The sequence below is a fragment of the Chelonus insularis genome, unplaced genomic scaffold, assembly GCF_013357705.1.
Source record: "Chelonus insularis isolate UGA/USDA-ARS -01 unplaced genomic scaffold, ASM1335770v1 scaffold_277_pilon, whole genome shotgun sequence".
Lineage (NCBI taxonomy): Eukaryota > Metazoa > Arthropoda > Insecta > Hymenoptera > Braconidae > Chelonus > Chelonus insularis.
Window position 1 is genome coordinate 1681577 of NW_023276791.1, and position 20035 is coordinate 1701611.

General features: G+C 32.6%; 1 protein-coding gene and 1 long non-coding RNA gene across 5 annotated transcripts in view; both read right to left on the minus strand.

Annotated features, from left to right (window-relative positions):
* Ubx (Ultrabithorax) overlaps nt 1-3785 on the minus strand; it is a 107362-nt gene extending 103577 nt beyond the window's left edge. For all 3 annotated transcript variants that reach the window (XM_035093627.1, XM_035093626.1, XM_035093625.1), the window contains exon 1: nt 2341-3785. In XM_035093627.1, the coding sequence (XP_034949518.1) occupies nt 2341-3034 (694 nt within the window). In that variant the 5' untranslated portion in view covers nt 3035-3785. The remainder of the gene's footprint in view (nt 1-2340) is intronic.
* Nucleotides 3786-7447: 3662 nt separating this feature from the next.
* LOC118073245 (uncharacterized) lies at nt 7448-19800 on the minus strand. 2 transcript variants are annotated; one of them, XR_004691086.1, is made up of 4 exons: nt 19695-19800; nt 19473-19629; nt 9196-9322; nt 7448-7697 (listed from the first exon to the last, which is right to left on the minus strand). It is a non-coding gene; the product is annotated as an uncharacterized lncRNA (long non-coding RNA). The 2 variants fall into 2 exon arrangements; XR_004691087.1 differs by lacking the exon at nt 7448-7697 and adding an exon at nt 8030-8116.
* Nucleotides 19801-20035: the final 235 nt, after the last annotated feature.

Below are 20035 nucleotides of genomic sequence, written 5' to 3' on the forward strand. Positions count from 1 at the left end.
GAATAATGAGATTCAATCAATTTTATTGAAAATAATTGCCCTGCGTTGATTTACTTTGACAGTGACATGAGGGAATAAGAATGATAATTAACGAGATTAATATGAAAATAAAATAATTGATTACTTGTTAATAGCTAAGTGGCAAAAAATATATTATTTATTTTAAATTTAAAAGGTTTTTTTTAGAAGGTTAGGATGCTGCATATTTTACCAACATGTGAGATTCTTGTACCACTCAAGGTAAGTTACTTGAAGAGAACATGATGGATTCAATAAAACAACATCGACATTAAGTTTAGAGATACATCATGCCAGGGAAACCAACACCAATAACGTGGGCGTGCGAACGGGAATCTTGGTTGAATAAAAATTCCTGATATACGTAAAGATTCACTGAGAACTATAGTAAGTGATGAAAAGAGGGAAGAGATGATCATGGGAATTGCATGCGATGTTCTCCGGAAGAACTAAGACGACTGAAAGCAACAGAAATTGCATAGAAATATAGAAAAAGATGAAAAAGGATGAAATATCAAGCATTCCCCTATCACTAGTCTTTTCGTGAAAACATGTTTAAGGACAGAGAAGAGGATAGTTGAATCGCGTCATAAGCCCACCTACGGGGTAGCAAGAGGATATAATTTCAATGAACAAGGACTCCCTGCCAGGGTAATGATTTTTCGTCTCTTCAGCTGTATGTGAACGTGCAATTAGAGATGTTACCAAACAAGCATATCAATACAATTTATTTGTTATTTTTTTCAACATTGAATTGATAACTAATTTTTTTCTGTACCAAGACATTTATATTAAATGATAGTTTTCTTTTTATTTTTTGAAATTAATTAGCGATTTATTAAATAATGTTGCTTAAACTGTCAACAACATTAATTAATCAATAAAAAAAATTGAATTTTTTATTTATTTTTCTACTAAAGATTTATTGAGTTGGATTGATTAAATAGAAATACTTGTTGATAAGACTTTCTAAGAGATGTTAAAGCATGATGTAAATAAAAATGTCATTTTTTTCATATGAGTGGAATGAGTGAGGACATGATATAAAACGATTTAAAAAGAAATCTCAGCATTAAAAATCTTCGAAGAGAAATTACTGTTATAACGGACAGCCCAACAGCATGATTGGACTGTACATAACAACAGAAATAACAGAAAAAGAAAGAGCGAAAATACAGAGGGCAGATAGAAACAGCTGACTACCGGAATCCGAGTTCCGGAGGGGCAAGTGTGCTACAGGGAAGAGACACTCGAGCCCCCAAACCTCGATTCTCGCTCTATTATATCTCACATACCCGACAATTTTACACGCACTTGACTCCATTCTGTCTCCCTGAAATTTTTATTCTGCAGATCAGAACGGGTTCTTCATTCTTAGCACTTTACCCCTCTGTATAACAGGTATATGATCAAAATATAATTTTTTACAGAAAATAAAAGGGTGTGATATTTATATTTTATAAATTCATTATCATTTTATTTCCACGGGTTATTTTTTTTATTGAAGTTTTATTTACAAAAATTTATACGACTTTAATACGTTTCTAGTGAAGTGAGTTTATGGGTGATGTTTTTTAAAAATAAAATTGATGCAGCTGAAAGAACTTCCTCTTAAGATACACGTCATTATAGTCTTGTTTCACTCACCACGTTTCTTACAGTGTCTTTTCAATGGAGCTTGTTATTGCAGCAATTTTGTTGTCGCGCGCGAAACACTTTAGAGCGACGAAACGAATAAACGTGCGCTTAAAACATGTATAAAGCCTCGACAAGTTGTTTGACGTTTTGCTTTTGCACCTTGATGTTAGTTATTGCTATTTCACACTACGAAGAGGATGCATTCGATCATGTTGTTGACGGTGGATTATTTTTAGTTCCATTGGGACAATAAATTCGTTAGTTCTCGTTGACGAATGTGTCGTATTGCGATCGTGCCGCAAATAACGGAAAAAATGCATTTGTTTTGTTTGTTGAGTGGGAATCAACACGAAACTGTTTGATTGTATATATTTTGCGATAAAACTTACAATAGGACATTTAACAATTCCCTATTTTTTCCAATTCGAAAACGATAATTTTATAATGCAAATGAAACAATAAACTAACAAAAAAAAAGATTTATATTCAGTGATTAAATCACACGGAATTGATGAATGTGTGTCTGTTTATTATCAATATGAATCAAGCGAGAAATCTTATATAAAACCACGTGGTTGTGTGTTTTCTCTATTCCTAAACCTTCTCTCTCGCACGCGCTCACGCCAATATTTCATTCCGGCTGTTATGATAATCGGACGTGCGGGTTTATGAATGCAATCTCACCTGCTATGGCCATCCAGGGGTAGAAGGTATGGTTACCACCGGGTTGTTGGTGTAGCTGAGTAGCGACCGGTTGGCTTGCGGTGGAGTTGAGACTGCAGGTGTTCCACGAGGACGTCAGGGACCTCGAGGAGCCGTTGTTACCGGGACTTGAGGCGGGATCGCCGCCCACGAGACCGCCGTAGCTGCCGACTCGCGTGCCTTCAGGCGTACACGCGGACGGACGGACAACTGGGTTGCTTTGACCATTCGCACCTGAGGTCGCCGATTGCCAAACGTCCTTGACAGCGGCAGCAGCCATCACAGCAGCATAACCATTCTGATGAGCTGCTGCAGCCGCGGCTACTGCTTGTTCTTGCTGTTTACAGTCTTTTATAGCAGAACTAGAATACGAAGACGTGGTGTGTCCAGTTGCTTCTGGAGTAGACGAGTAGAGTTTACAAGCAGTAGCAACACTTGCGTCATATGGAGAGTCTTGAGGTGGCCTAGTATTGGTACCACTACCTGGATGGATCCCAAGACCACTGGATGTGTGATGATGATGTTGACTGGATGCGTATGGTGACATTCCCAAACCAAGTGGAAATCGACTGTAAGCAGCAGCTGTTGCTGGATCATGATGCTGTCCTGCTGCGCTCGTTTGATGATGGTGGCTTCCGTAGAAGCCACTCGTGCTTTGCTCAAAGTACGAGTTCATTATCCCGGGTATCTTGAAACACTAGCACTCAAACACCCGCACACGAAAAAAAAAACTTGAGCGTAATCGCTCGGTTTAACAGTTAAAATTCACCAGACAAGTGGTCAAAAATGATTTACAAGTAATAAATGCACGACAGGTATACAACAGTAATCACTACTTGTCAATGATGAAAGAGAATAGGTGTCAAAATGAACACTACAAAGTAAAGATGTAAAACCGGCCGCAAGGTCGTAAAAGTCATCGGCGGCCGGTGGATTAAACACGGTTGGTGTCAATTGTCAATGGTCCAAGAAATCGTACCGTATATTTTGATGGTTCATGACAATGAATTTTATGGTCTTTTTCAAACGAACGACCGCTGTTGAGAACTCGTCAGTCCGTGTGGCCGATGATCGTTAAGCCGTTACGACGTAATAAACTGGGCAATAAGACGAGCTATAAACGCCGCTTCGGATGTCCCGAGCGGCTCGGTTGGCACGCGACCTTTCTTTAAAGGCCTGATGATGCAGAATTGGCGCCGAATAAAAATTAAATAGCACCAAGAATTACCGAATAATCGAATAAAAATCTAAAAAATGGCTCGTTATAGTTAAGGAATAACGTTTAATGAAGGCTACTTGACAACCAAGCTCGAGTCTTGCTTCGATCTTCACCGCACTAGCACTCGAGGAAATGTGAATCGCCGATGACGTTGGATAAGTACGCAGGTTGTACTAAGGGAATCGTAACGAACCACGGTATGCCAGTGCGGTGGTCCACGGCACACTACTGCTTTTCTCGCGCCCCGTGTACCGCCACTCTGAACAGTCGTCCGTCTCTTGCTCGCTCCGGCTGATTGTGTGTTCTCTTTCACTCCAACACCCAAAGCTTCTCACTCGCGCACGTAGAAAGTACTGCTTTCTCTCCTCTTCTCTCTTGCTTTAATCGACGAACTCACTCCTCCTCTAAGCGCTCCATGTGCGAACAAAGCGCGCACGAGTACTGTCGTCTTCGTCTCTCACGTGCCGTACCCCTCTCCGAAACGATAACCAAGTTCTCCTCACTCTCTCGCTATTCCCACCATTTCCACCCTCTCTTTCAACTCGTCTCAGTTACACATAAGTGCCATCTCTCTCCCACTTATTCACTTTTACGACCATCTATCTCACTCATTCCCACATTCTGACTCCAACGTCGCACGCGCACTATCTCTTTCTCTCTCATTCCCTCTCCCATCACCAAGCTGCTGCACTCGCTTACTCCTCCTTTCTTCCTTCAGCTATTTTTTCGTGCGGAACAACATCGTGCCGAACAACTACGCGGGGAGAAAGTAGTCCCGATCCAAAACGACGCCCATATCACCCTAAGCACCGCCCCCCTTTCCCCCACCACAATGAGTCAAAACATACCGTCACGCGGTGCGCTTATCACGCGTGCCACTGCTATCAGCGCGACACAACGAGCACGCTCGGCGCCACCTGTGTGCTCTAAGCCGAACTAATCTTGCATACACATTTAGACGTTCAAACTACTAGCATCGGCATAGTCGAGTGTGGTTCAAACGATTATTGGTTCATCAAATGCTCCTTTTACGTTGTCAAGTATCTGCCGTGATCGTACACATCTGAATTTCAAACCCCGTGTCAAACTCTCAATAAAGTAAATAGTTTATTTATTTTTTTTTTTATTTCACTACTCAATTTACAATTGAGTTATAAATCGTTAGGAAGGGTTGTTATATTTTTAGTACTGTTTTAAATCATTCCGTAATTAAGAGAAGATAAATTTTAAAATAAAAACAAATTCACAACAGCGTGGCGTACATCAGGGTGTCATACTATTTATTGGAATGTAAATGTCGTCGGATTATCGCCCCCGCGGTACACACCTCGTAAATTATTCCGTAACGAGCCGAGTAATGCCCATCATAAGCTGCTCTTGCTCAGCTAGCCATTTAGAAACTCTCTGACCGCTTCCCTTACTCATATAAACTCTCTTTACGGATTTAATATCATAAACGACTTTAAATATTATTGTACATTTCATTTCATCTCTTTAGCATTATTAAACCACAGATACATAAAAAAATCACTTTCATTCTCGACATCATTATCGTTAATTTCATTTCAAATGACTTTTTTTACAGAAGTTCCAATTATTGCAGATAATGAGGATAATTACGGTAATTAAAATTTTATATTTATTCAACAACTTGATGAATAAATGGCCAAAGATACTCATCAAATTAATTCATGTACTTTATGATGATGATTGTAGAGTAATAATCATAAAAAAATATGATATTTGTATAAATTCAGGTATATAAATTCATTTATATCGGCATAATCATCAATATAAACTGGTAAAAAATCTAAAATCATTTCTTAACCACTTGTAGGACTCCGACAGGTGGCAAGCCGTTTGCTCGATAATCATGACGGTAGTAAACTCGGATTTTACGACCACTCGAACAGAATCATAAAAGTCAGGACCTTTAAGCCGAGTTCGCGTGGTGCCGAGAGGCGCGTGTCGGATATGACGAGGGCGTGAGATGGAGAAGAGGTACTTCTCTCCCATTTGATGCGGTTAAAAACGAGTAGCTAAAATGGGCCTAATGCCCCATTCAAAGCGTCATTCCAGATACTCCAACAACAAGCAGGGGATTCATTTAATGCCAAGACTCACTCATCCACTGATAATAAACTCAGATCCTTACCAACTTTTAGTTTTTATTTCAGTCCTTCCACAAAATTCTCCTACTTTCTAACTGTTTTCTTTCACTTTCTTTTTCTCAGGTCATCTTTAATATTTTTTTGGAGTTTTTCGAGCCAAAAAATTCGACTTCAAATAATTTAAGAAAATTTTATTGGAAATTTGACTATTTCTACAGAATTAATGGCTAAGTAATTTATTTTATTATTTAATTACTTTATTTATTAAATATTATTGAAATATTTAATTATAAATTGTTTTCAAATTATAAATACGATTGAAAAATCGATAATAAATGAATAATATTAACGATTTGATAATAAAAAAGTTAAAAATTGTTATGCATGTGAAGAAATATATTTTTTTTATAGAAAGAAAAAACATAAATAATGATACATATTTGTTAGAATACATAAGAGATTTAGCACCATAAATTTTATTTATTTAAACATTTTGTAAGAAATATTAAAGAAGAATATTTATGTATAAAATTTCTAGAAGGCATATAAAATTGAAGAAGCGTACTGTACTATAAAAGAGATTTGACTCAAACATGGATGAATGATGTATGTTTCCCTTGAGTATTTCGAATAAATCCAAAAAAGTTCATAGGGTAGTTGGTAACTATAGTAACGTGAAGAAAAGGAATGGGAGAATGAAAGAGAAAGGAGAAGGGAGAAAAAGATGAAGAGCAAGACCAAGAGGACATTGCACCCGAGCCAAGTAAATCTACACTCTTGCTAAACCAGCATCCATTCTTCATCGCTCTGGTCTGGCTCGTCGACTTTAGCGTTCATCGTACTCGCCCGCGTTCTTGATTACTCTTCATTTTAATCGGAGAAAATTCAAGCAATAAGAGAATTTTACTCATCATCAATGTATATTTTTACATTTGAAATGAATACAAACTACTGGTTATTGTTTTGGAGCTAAACTAAGACTCTTCAATTTAATCTTCACGCTGGAATAAAAGCTACAGATAGCCGACAGGTATAGCTTTAACAAATGAAGATTTATCACTGATGATAACTATTAGAGCTAAAGAAGATTCATTGCTTGCAACTAGGCTAGAAGAGCACACACTAGCCAAGCTATTAATTCTTTTAGTTGAATGAATGAGCTAAATATTAAAATTCTTCTGATGATACTAAAAATTTATATTTCTCATTTTATCCATCAATTCAGATGACTTCTAATTAATTAATTAAACAATAATTTTTGTAATCAGTAAACTAAATGATGATTAACAAAATAAAATTTAGTGAAATCTACAAGTCTTAATTAACTATTTTGATCAGAGAAATTCATGAATGTTTAATAAAGTTATGATATATCTTATATTGCTTTTTAAATATTCTTGGTATGATACAAAATACTTTTATTCACAGAAAAAACATTTGAGACAATGAAAAGAATTATTTTATTCACTTTGTGATAACCAGAAGATTGATTAAAAAGATAATTATCTCAAAGTAAGAGGAAACTATCTGTGTAACGTATGAAAAAGACAAATAAAATGAATTTTATTGCTTTAGTTTCTCCTACTTTTCTTAAATTTATGTATAAAAAGTTTTGCTCTACTTCTTTTTTTATTATTAATCTTAGTATTAATATTATTTTTCTTTTTATCAAATTAAAAATATCCACAAATACTGTTATTAGAAATTTTGAGTAATTTTCTAATTAAAGAAAAAGTAAGTAAAAAATTAAATTACAGGAGAAAAATTGTATTGTTTTAATAATGAATTTATTTTTAAATAGGTCATCTTAATCCAAGTGTGGTAATTATTTTGTAGTTATTGATTTATTTTAATTCATTACTCCAAGATTCTGAATTCAAGAGATACACTTTAGAAGATATTCCTTTTGCCATCTGGCGGAATGTCAGCGCATCTTTAGGCTGCATCCTGCACGCACCAAGTCCTTCAGGTTTTGATAACATCCTGTTTCACAGTCGATACTTTTCTTGCTTTAAATCGTATCAATAAAAAATAAATATTCAATTTGTTACCAAAAGATTATTACCACCTTATCATAATAATTAAATAATTATTGTTTGGAGCACGTATGGTTAATGAATGGTTTGATCTGACATTCAAACTGTCATTTACGTAATGATACATTTGTAATTCTTAAATTGATCATAATATGTTATTTTGCATACTTTCAAATTGAAAATTATGACGCGAAAAGAAATCGTGCGAAATGATCAGTTATATTAATGAACGATTAATCATCATCATAATTGAAAATAATTTATTCAGAAAATTTTGAGAAATTTTAAAATACATAACTGCTTTCGTAAGTGTTATCTACCTTACCGATAGACCCTTCTTTCTCCTGGGTCATTACCTGATCAACGGTGTGGCTGCATTCCATAAAAAGCAGCTGAAAACACACGCAACTTATTCGAGAGATGAGAAAGAAGCTATTTGAGGATATGAGGAAGATAAAAAAGAAATGAGGAAACTCAGAAGATTATACAATTTTTTTCTCAATGAAATAAATATATCTATTAATCAAATCAATTATGATTTTAAATATATAAATAAAGAATTGTTTTTATTGTAGACAGCATAGATAAATGTTTTTTAAATAACAAAGGAAGAATGTTTTTAATAAATTAAAATTAAATCATGTTTAGCTATAATATTTAATCAAAAATAGATCTTCCAATGTAAATTTTCGTTTTTTCAATATTATTCCAAACATTACTATGCCATCAATTATATTTCAAATAATAATTGATGTGAAAAAATTTTATGTAATATTAGTTGAAATAATCGAAATTCAACTTTTGCTCCAGAAATATTATAAAAATTTTATTTATTACACTGTGAAAAAAATTCTGAGTATCGTTGAATTATTGCAACACAAAAATCTAATAATATAAAAACATTTATAACGGCTGTAACTAATTTAATATGATGTTATATGCAACATAACACATGTTAAAATATCGAATAAAAATATTCAAAAAAAAAACAAATTAACTTGGACAATTTAAGAGCAGAAAAATGACAACAAAAAAGTACAGAAGTGTATGAGGTAACATAACGAACAAAACGTATCAATAAACACAGCAACCATTGATGTGAATGATACAGACAATAATAGCGAATGTTGTGTTCTGCATACATCGAGAGAAGGGTGTCGATTGAGTGTAGGGGTCATAATAATAGGTACTTAGGCAAGCCAACAGTTAAGCAGATGAATGAGTGGAAGTTTGCATGTAAACAAACAAGTATCAATGCATCTAAATTGAAACATAAAATGAAATGAACGAGCCTATAAATACGCGAAGTTAATGGCAGGGTGCCGCGAAAGCTATTGCACGTTTAATGTTGCTTGCATGAACCGTCGAGTGAGAATGCTTTGTTAAGATTAGTTTAGTTGAATTCATCTTCAATCGTATTAAATAATTATAAAAAATTACAAATATTTAAATTACAGATATTTTATCCTACCTTGGATTGATGTATTATTTTCTCCAACTGATTTATTCTTCAAGTTAATCCTTCATTTCCAAGTTTTTGGATCTGATGAACGTCTAGCTTCCATCGAAACGCACTTTTTCGACTTTTTTACATCAATCTGTAAAAAATATACAATAAAATAATATAAAATAAAACAAGTTTCAATAAATAAACTAATATTTGACTTCATCATAGATATTAACTCATCAAACAGGATATGAATTTTAAAGTTATTGTTCTCAATAAGCAATTAATTATTCTTCTGATGTTTATTGCCACTATTTCCTTTGTTTTTTTCGCTAAACAGATGTTATTTTAATCAAAGATTTAATTATTTTTAGAATTCTAAAAAAAGAAACAGAATTATATAAATAGAAAGAAAGAAAGAAGACAATTCAGTATTCTAAGTTTGCTACAACTTTGAAATTTGAAATTCGTCACCGAATCAAAGAACACTACTTTGACAACGTTTTGATATGAATTACAATGTTCATTGATTCAGGTGTAGAATAATTAAGATTTTTTCCTATAAAATAAAAAAAAAGAATAAAAATTTATCACGAAAAAAATAACGTATCTCCAACTGCTTTCCCATGAATTTTGATACACTGTGATATAAAGTTCTTGATATTTAATTGAATAAGTAGCAATCATTTGATAAGGCAATAAGGCTCTTTGAGCTGAGACTAAGAAGATGAATAAAGGAGGAATTGATTCTGAAGTATTCTAAGACACACAATAATGTCCAGTTTAGTCTTGAAAAGACATTGAAGCTTCTTGTCTGTTACTATTTTATATCAAAGTACTTTTAATGTATTTTTTAACAAATATTAATTGATTATATTTAATTTTTTACTTCGACACAATGACAACTAAGACTGTAAGTTAGAATGAAATGAACTGAACTTTTCATAAATAATTGTTCTTTAGACATAAAATATTTGAGTTAGAAAGCATTGACTATTATTGTTATTATTGTAAAGAAACCAATTCTACCAGTTCAAGTAAATGCTGTGCATATGATGACAATGCTTTACTGAGAATTTATAGCAGCAGATTTTCACCAATGGGTAAGTATATAGTGAGTACACGACACAAATTTGCAATTCAAACTGTTTTGCCGCCGTATAATGCAGATAAATCTAGAAGACTGTCAAGACAAAGAAAACAGAGAAAGATAAAAGAGAAAAAATAAAAAAATTCAAGGAAAAAATTAAAATAATAATCGTAAATACGACGCAGTAATTTTTGCAACCGAAATACGAGTATGAAACGTCGAAAAAGTGTTTCAGTAATATGAAAGGTTACCATATGTTTTGATCATTTTCATCTATCCAACTTGTTATCTTTATGATTTTAATTCAATTTGAACTATTTATTTATCCATATTCAATGTTTCTAACAGTTTTTATGAAAAAATCAAATGCTTATTCTTTTATTTCAATTTTGTATTGGAATAAATTTATTATTATTTTTCTATTTTTGTCTACATAAACTATGTTATGATTCTCTTTACATTTATTAACTAATTTGATGCGTTTTTTTCTTGGAGTAAAAAGTAATTAAAGCCTCATTAAAACATAATTATACTTCCGCCAAAATACATGATATTTCCAAGTTTATTATAATTATTTTAGTTAATAATTAAAAATAAACTGAGCGAGATGTTGAAGACAACATCAGCTGTAAAGCGACAAAAAGAGATTACATCAATACAAAATGGGTGGAGAGTATCAAAGAAAGTAGCATAAACTTTTTTTAATACCCTAAAAAAAGATGTTATTGCTTCCTTAACAATCCTAATATTTATAACTATTAAAAAAATTTTTTATTATTCACTTTATCAAATGAATCAATGAGTAAATTAAAGCTGCTGATAGGCTAGCTTTTGATAAACAGTTATCAATTAAAAATTAATTGAAATTGCAAAAAGTTCTTTCCTAAGCTATTTCTCATCGAAGACATATTTTTCAGATTTAAATGACTTTATAGATTACAACTAGTAAATTTAAGAGCCATAATCGTTAGGATGAAGCTGGTACAACAAAAAACATGAAGAATGTCTTTATTATATACCGGCTTCAATCGAATTTAGGTCGAGTCCAGTTTTGGCGGCCTCCATCACCATCAAGATACTCTTACCATGTTGGGCAAACCTCTAGTTTAGGAACCGTAGAAAGCAGGTACATATATAGAAATAAAAGGGGAGTGTCCTCGAGTCAGGACCTGGTTAGACTCGTGACTCCTCTCTCAACTCCGCCCGCACTCAAAGAGAGTAAAATTCTTGTGCTGAAACTTTTTGAGACCCATCTTTTACATTGCTCACAGCAGATAATCTCTCATGGCCATCAAGGTCCAGATTCTGATATAAGAAAAAATATCTGGGCACAATAGTTCCATGTTAAAACAATCATGATCCTTTTTTTAACTCTACACTGAAGATTTATCACTTTAATAAGTGTTTCTAAACTCGAAAAACCCATTAAAAGATACACTGTAGTGATATTTTTTAACTTAACATGAAGTTTAGACAATTTTTTTGGATTTATAATACTTTCTACTCCTTAAATTTGTAAATTTTTCAGTTAGAATTTAAATATGTACTGTTACATATTTGTATTCTTGTAAATTTTTAGAAACTTGAGTTTTAGAGTTCTTTTTTTCAAGCTTAAAAGATAGCTCTAAAACAGGAAAAGACTAATTGAATTACTCAGCATCGAATTTGATGGATTTCTAAAATGAAGCACAAGAAAAATTGAGTGAAAAATAATAGCTTTAATGTGAAAAGATCAAACGAAAAAGGGTAAAGATAGCGATAAAAAAAGGGGACGGACATTGAGAAGCGAGAAGTGGGTGATGAATAATGGATGGAACGCGTTGGCCATTTCGAACACGCGGATTATCCAATGGACTTGCCTCTGGTAATGGTCGGTAAATTGTCGAATTGCCAGGACAATGAAGTTATGGCGTTTGCTGTGTAAGCTATCTATTATTATGCGTTTCTCTCATCTTATGATTACATTGTGAACACTATCATGCACATGCAGCATGAGCAGATGAGCCTCTGATGATGCTTCTCCATTAAATCTCCATCAGATGTATGGGTAATGAGAAGGATAAGCTTGAGAATGTCCATAAACTAATTGTTCAACAATAAACTTGAAGAATATGTGAAGAGTACCGTTTTAATCATTAAATGATAATCATGATGCTAATTCATGAAATTTATTCATCTAACTCTTTGGTTGGTTGCTGAATAATAGTGTGAATAATTTTATAAATAATATTTCAAGACTTGTAATAAATTTAAAGACTGATAGATACTCTGGAGATATAATATTAAAAATTATGTATTTATGAACTATCGATAGTGTAGATATAGCAAAATAACTAGGATTTATTGCTTTATTTTTATTCAAACTAATATATTTTATGAATTGGGTAATTTAAATAAAAATGTACTAATCCGATTCTGAATTGAGACATTTACAACCAGTCTAATAGTTGGAGATAGTAATAAGTTATCTGCTGGAGGGTTCAATTTTATAATACTGATAGAGACTCTCAGCTAGATTACCTTCTGATGACTGTAAATCTGATGTTGAAATTAAAAAAATCTTCTAATAACTTTTTGTCATTTTTATTCCAATTCTAAAAATGGAATATTGATTCATCAAATAAACAATTATTAAAAAAAAATCGACATCTGCTAATAGAGAAATTTAGTCATCAAAGTTATGAGAAAGCACCTACATGTCTAGCTAAACTCTGCTGATAGCATTGATCAGAGCCATTTGGAGGAAGTTTTATGGATAAAGAAAATAATTAACAAGGTTTATTGAGTATTTACTTGCACCACTTGGGTCCATTATTTTGCATATTACATTGTAGCATTTCGCGTAAGTTTTAAAAGAGAAATTGGCAAATTCATATGCGAGAAGCGTACTGCGTATATAAAAAGTCTTATAGCAAAGTAAGAAGAAGATAGAGAACTAAATCGGCCGTCGCCCGAGATGGTGGCCAGTATACCTCTCCTCACGCCCGTTTTCCACGTCGTTCCATAATTTTCAATTATCTCTGCCGCCAGTTTTTATGGTCTAATTATTTTTTTATACGAGAACCTCAGAGTACGTGTGAGTAATCGAAATATAGGTTGGAGATTGCGAAAAGTAGCTTAAGCCTTGGATAAATATCCACCGATTACGAATAAACGGACTCATCAACAAAAAAAATTTCCGCGTTCAGCCTAATAACTAATAATTACACTATAAGGTCATGTTCTCTCGTTCTTATAGCTTGTCTGCATTTTTGTAAAGTAATTTAAAAATAAGTCTTACACTTGACTATATCAAAGAAAGCATTATCTTTCGTTTTTTTTTTTGCAGTGTATACAATCAATAAAAATTTTTTTAACATTTACTGTGCTTATTAAATGTTAAGCTTATATCAATTATTTATAACTATAATTAACTTATAGCTCATATAAATATTCATTACTTCAACGATATAAATGATATAACATTTATAACGAGGAAAACTGGAGATTAGTTTGCTGTAGATGAACTCCAACATTCTAATGACCAAGATCATGAATTAAGAATATTCTTTAAAAATTCTTACTTCTAGAATGTACATTCTTAAGATGTTGAACAGATGCTTTTATAGCTTACTAACTAGCTAGAAATGTTTGAACTCAAAAAACCCCAGCTGATTTCCTGGTGATAGCTCAGATCTTGATAGAAATGATTCAAAACTTAGAGAGCTGCTTTATTTTCTTACTAAGATAAATTTATTTTAATATTATAATCACTTTAAACATTTCTAATTTAAACAAATACGTATACTAGGGTTGGATCCATTGCTTCATACAGAAAAAAAATGAAATAAATGATTATCAGCCATATGAACAGAGAAAGCGTTGAGGTTGGGCATGAACAATAAATGCTTCCTATTATGTATTCTAAAATTATTCTACTTCAAAGGCAAGACTACTAGCAAAACCACTGTGAGAAAATAATTTTAATTATACGTTCAGTATTATTTTTAAAAAAGCTATATAAAAATCTAAACCTCATTGCTAGGATCGACATAATTTACCTATTGATTCCAAGCAATGTATTTGCTTTGGAACAATAGTTATTTAATAAACAAAGATTGATCTGTTTAGCGGTTGGGTAGGAAGTCACGCAATGGACATTATGTTATTAGAGATTAACATTCAATCATTGATACAGCCGTAGTTGTACAGATTCATGAACAACGAGTACAAAGAAAACGAGTCATGCTTATTATAATAGAAAGCTACTTCAAGAGTTCACATAAATTACGCTATCTCAACATTGCTCTGCTAAAGAGAAGTGTCCCCTGGTCACGAAACATATTGATAAATTCACATGCCAGCGTTCACTTGGTCCATAAATTCACAGCTCGAAAGCACGAAGAATGCATATACATGTGAAAAATTATCATTAATTTAACGTTTTTATTTAAATTAATAACTTTTAAACCATTAAAGCTTATTTACGTTCGTTAAATCGTATTGATGGGGTTTCAATTTTTACATATCTTCAAAAAAAAGTGTATGAAAATGTATTAGGTTCGAAGAATAATGAAGACAAACATACATGGATTGCGTAAACGTCCAGAATATAGCTTGAAGCATAAATAAAGGTTCCTTAAATTATGACTATTTTATCTTCGATTACTTATACATCACATATTGTGTTTATGTCGAGTCATCGTGAAACATTTTGGTATCCCCCAACGACCGGATCACTGACCGTTGGACCGACCTTTACCATCTCTACCTCTTTTTGGTCCTTAGTCGTCTCCAGCATGGCGCCAGTACCGGCTTATTTACCAAAAAGGGAATTGAAAAAGAGATAAATGCACGTCAGTGCTACTACTTTAGAGACTCGAAAGGCTTTTGTGTTCTTTGCAAGGAAAGTGTGACATTATCTATGAGAATGCCATTAACCTAATGTTATTATCAAAAGAATGACTTTCAACACAATAAAGAATCCTCAAAGTAGTAATTCCACTTCCTAAATTATATCATAATTATACCAATACAAAGCTCATCTCATCTACTATACATTGTAATAAATTACTTTAAATGACCTATGGATGACCATAATTGACTTGTATTAGAAACAAATTATTCACAAAGGTCTGTTTCTAATGTCGGTTAAAATGAGGGCAACTTGGAAACTGATACCTGTCATCAGCTGGGGTCCAAAGAAAAGCACCAGAAAATGCAAATTTAGCATTCAAAGCTCAGGGTAAGTGAAACCAATACCTGCGCTGGGTAATAAGTATACTGTCAAAATGAATGCTGGTGCCATGCCTTCAAATTAAATATCACTTATTGGTGCATTTACCTTAACTGCTGGAACCCAAGATTTGGGGATTTGCATACGCCCCAAATTAAGACTTGGATGCCATGGTGTTGTAAACATTTCTTTGTTCATTAAAGTCATCTCATTGACCGGAAATACCTGGGTACTAAAAGTCATTATACCTAACAGACTGCCCCTAATTGCAGGGGGTACAACCTGCCAGCAGGTATGGTCAACTACTAGCACCAACCATTGATCCTCCAACTTTTGGGACATAGGAGTCTTTCAATGGTAACCATTTTATTTCTTCAAACTGAAGGAAATAATCATTTTCTTTACAATTAAACAATAAAAGAAATGACATTGAAATGTTTAAAAAATACATCAGATTGCACCATCTCTTTCATAAGACATAAATTAAACGACAGTGACTCATTACTCTAGAGAAGGTACCAATGTAAGAGTCTTGTAAATTTGCTCAATGCAAAATGATCTCAAGGTTGACAAAAAGAAGAAACTAATGAAAATTACCAACAAGTGCAACGTACCTACCACTAACCTTCATAGTTTTTTAGATTAGAATGATAAGACACTATACATTCATCGCTCGTCTACATGTGTTGATTCAGTATTTTTATTTTTGTTTTGTTTAAAATTGTGCATGTTTTCTCTGACGTATAAGCAATGTGAAAAGCTTTAGTACGCCGCCAAGTAGTTAGTATAAGTATCTCCTGCGTAATAACCAGGTAGATGTGAAGTACCTCACGGTCAAAACAAGAGTGTTATCGGTGATCCAGCTATGAGATAAAACTACGATCTTAAAATGAAAACACGTTCATTTATTTAGGAATCTTAATGAATGGGTATCATCAATATTATTTATTTCTCACTTCATTAATTTTCATAAATGAAATTTTAGTACATTCTTGTACAAAGAAAAAGATAATTGTGGAAATAAAATAACAAATTATAAATTACAAAGACTAAGAAATAAAAATAATCATAATTGTGGAATAATAATTAATTATACTCAGAGTTGGTTAACAGCTTAAATGATTGTGTACTTGATGAGCTTGAAAAGCTGATGAACTATTTTTTTATTCAGTAAAAAAATGAAAGAAATATATTCCAAATCAAAACTTCTTAGCATTTCGCTTGTTAAGAATTCATTGTGTAAAATTAGAAATGAATATACAACAAAACTGCATAAAAAGTAATAGTTTTACTATAAAATTTATCATAACAAGCAATAGCTATTATATAGAGAACTAAACGAAAACTACCACATTATCGATCGACTACTGGCATTACAAACGTTGATGTCTATAGATATACTGCTTTCATATATACTCAGACTTTGTGGTTGTTTTATAGTAGTTACGTCATGATTTTTCTTCTTTTTTCAACTAACAGATATAATAACATAAATTAGTTCTTTCTTCCTGATTTTCTGGTACACATCCTACTGAAACATTAAGATTGCCTATAAATGGTCAATGTGGGCGCCAAACGACACAGCCAAAGCAGGTCATTGACTCCTATGTTATAGATGAAATATGTGTGCATGTTCAGATTAACATTGTAATTCATGTCTATCACGATTTAAATGTAGGTGTAAATGATAAGATATCATGTTATCATTACTTTTTTAACATCATCTCCAGCCTTTTGTGCTTCAAACAACATTTTTATTCAAATTATGAAGAATAAACATCAATATATTTAGTATGATAATAAAAATGAAGAATAGTCATAATAAATAACATCAATTAAGAATAAATTAATAAGCCTTCACCGATATTATAAACAATTTTTTTCATGAAACTTTATATTCTGATGAAAGATGTTGATTAGATTAAAATAAAATATATAAATTTTATGTAATTGATAGATATTGCAAACATTTTTGATCAGAATTGAATACTAAACGTGGATAAAACGATGTATTTATTAAAATGTGCATAATAATGTCAACAGAATGTTGCATACTGATTAGTCTAGAGCATCAACGATGGAGAAAATGTCGACGACTTACAATGGCAGCTGCTGTTCACAAACTCGTCTGCATGGTGAGATATTCCATTCACACAAGAGTTACTTGTTATAGCTCATACGTGGGCTGGTAAGCATCTCACCAAGTGGGTTCATCAGGGCCAAGGAGTCTTGAAGAATGCGTGTTTGATCTGAAGAAGTGCGAAAGAAGTCTATTGGACTCTAACTAAGCTCTCAGACAATTCTAGAGACGACAAAAACACATTTCATCCCCTTTTATATCTTCACCCAATAATTTTTTCCCCTTTTGTCTTCGCTTCGATTTTCTCCTCATTCCTTCACGAACTAACTCGAAGAATGAAGCTTTTGTTTGGCTTTTTTCTCCACTCATTTCTTTACTCTAGTTCTATATAGTATTTACAAAGTTTTATTGCTTGTGGACTTTAGCAAAAATCCTTTTTATAAATTTGTTTTTTCTCTTTAATATAATCCCAATATTTTTTATCTCTGCCACTTACACAATGTCAGAAGCTTAAGCTTTATGCAACTACCAAGAGCACCGAGTAGTGAAGCAAAGCCCTTGCAAAGAGATTCACAACTTACTAACTGACGTTCTCTTGCTCTCCTGCTGATTAATGTCTAGATTCACTTCAAGAGATAGTTCTTGTTTGGATGAAGCAATTCCAGCCGGTTTTTCTGACGATATCTCTCACTAGTATTATCTCTCCAGGGGTACGTACGTGGGTAAAACATTTAACACTGCCTTCAAGGCGAGACGCTAAGTTCACATAAGTAGGTTGTTATACCTTAATAAATTTACTTTTTTACAGTGAATTGTCGGTCATAATTTTTCTTTCTCACTTTATTAACAAACGGGCTACTTTAATTATGGTTGAAACATCTTTCCACGTAATTATGTAAGTCAGAACAACTTGTAAACATAGTCAAGAGCATTCTGACAAGCTCATTTTCATTTTTCATTCATATTTTAATTTAATGAATTTTTCATTAAGTTAGAATTATAATAGTGTTACATCCCAATTATAAGCTACGTTATATTACAATTGTTTAGAGCAAAAATTCCATTTGTTTAATTTTTAATTTAAAATTTGTTTATTCGTATTATTAAATATGAAATAATTTTATAATTATTAATTTTTAGTAAAGCTAAAGTATAATATTAAATAATTTTGAGGATAAAAAAAGAACAACACTTTTTCATTGTATTTTTACTTCTTAAAGCATTTGTTAAAAAGATAACTATATTTAAAATATTCTTACACCAAATAAATCTAAAAATACCTTCAAAAACATTTGGAAAACCCCATTTTTAACATTTATTTTTCTAGTTTGACAGAATAATCACTTAAAGTAGAGTGAATTACACATTTCCAACACAATCAACCAATCATATGACCTAAAAAACTTTGTAGCAGCTGAAATAAATATCTGGTATATTAACCATATATCTCTTGGATAAAAATTGTTTTTAAATTAAGTATTAAAAAAAAAATAATCATCACAAAATTATAAACGAGTACTATCTCCATAGAATTTATTAATTCGAAAGAAAGTGAAAGCATGGAAGCTGGAAGAAACAGCTGAAAGGATCAATGGTATCATGTTTCATCAAGAAAACAACAAAAGCGAGGATATAAACATGCAGCGTGGGTCATCTATCTCAAATATACGCCAGAAAAATCATTGACGTCATTAGTATCATATATTACATGCAAACACAAAGCAAACAATGGCAAAGTTGGATATTCAGAAAAGGCTAGCTGGTTTAACTCTGATAGAAAGATAAAGAACTGAGTAAACGCGACAAAAGCACCTATTCCGCCCACGTTTTCTCTCCGTGACTGAAAGGAAACGTGTCATGTCTAAAGGCTGTATGATGCGAGTAAATCGCACTGAGAAAGTTCACTAAATACATACCTGAACATTGATGTTGCTGGAAGCTTTACTTGTTGAGAGTTCGCCGGTTGTCATATACGGTTTACATACAGAGACTCACGTGGTGCATTGAGATAACAAGATGGCCGCATTGCTAGGGCGTGGCTGCGTCGAATCTTTGAATCCTTTTTTCATCAATCTACAATTACTTCAGTTAGTTAAGTTATTATTATCACTTATTATCACTCGCGATAAATCACTTACAACAATATTTAAACGTCTTATTTTTTATAAATAACACAATATACTCGGATTGCGATGTGAGGTCTGCCTCCACGCAGCAGCCATCTTCCTGCTCCCTTCCACTGCGTATGGACCTGAACATCGTCAGCTTTTGCCGCGCCTCGCCGCGTTTCCCTCCATTTTCATAATCTCGAACCCCTGAAAATGATTTCTATGAAACTCTCAGTCTAGCCTTAATTTTTTAATTCATTATTATAAAATTGAATTGATTAATTAAATAATCATTAAAATTTTAATGAAAATAAAAAATCAATTACTAATAAACTTTATTATGTAGGTAATCACAAAAAAAATAATATTGA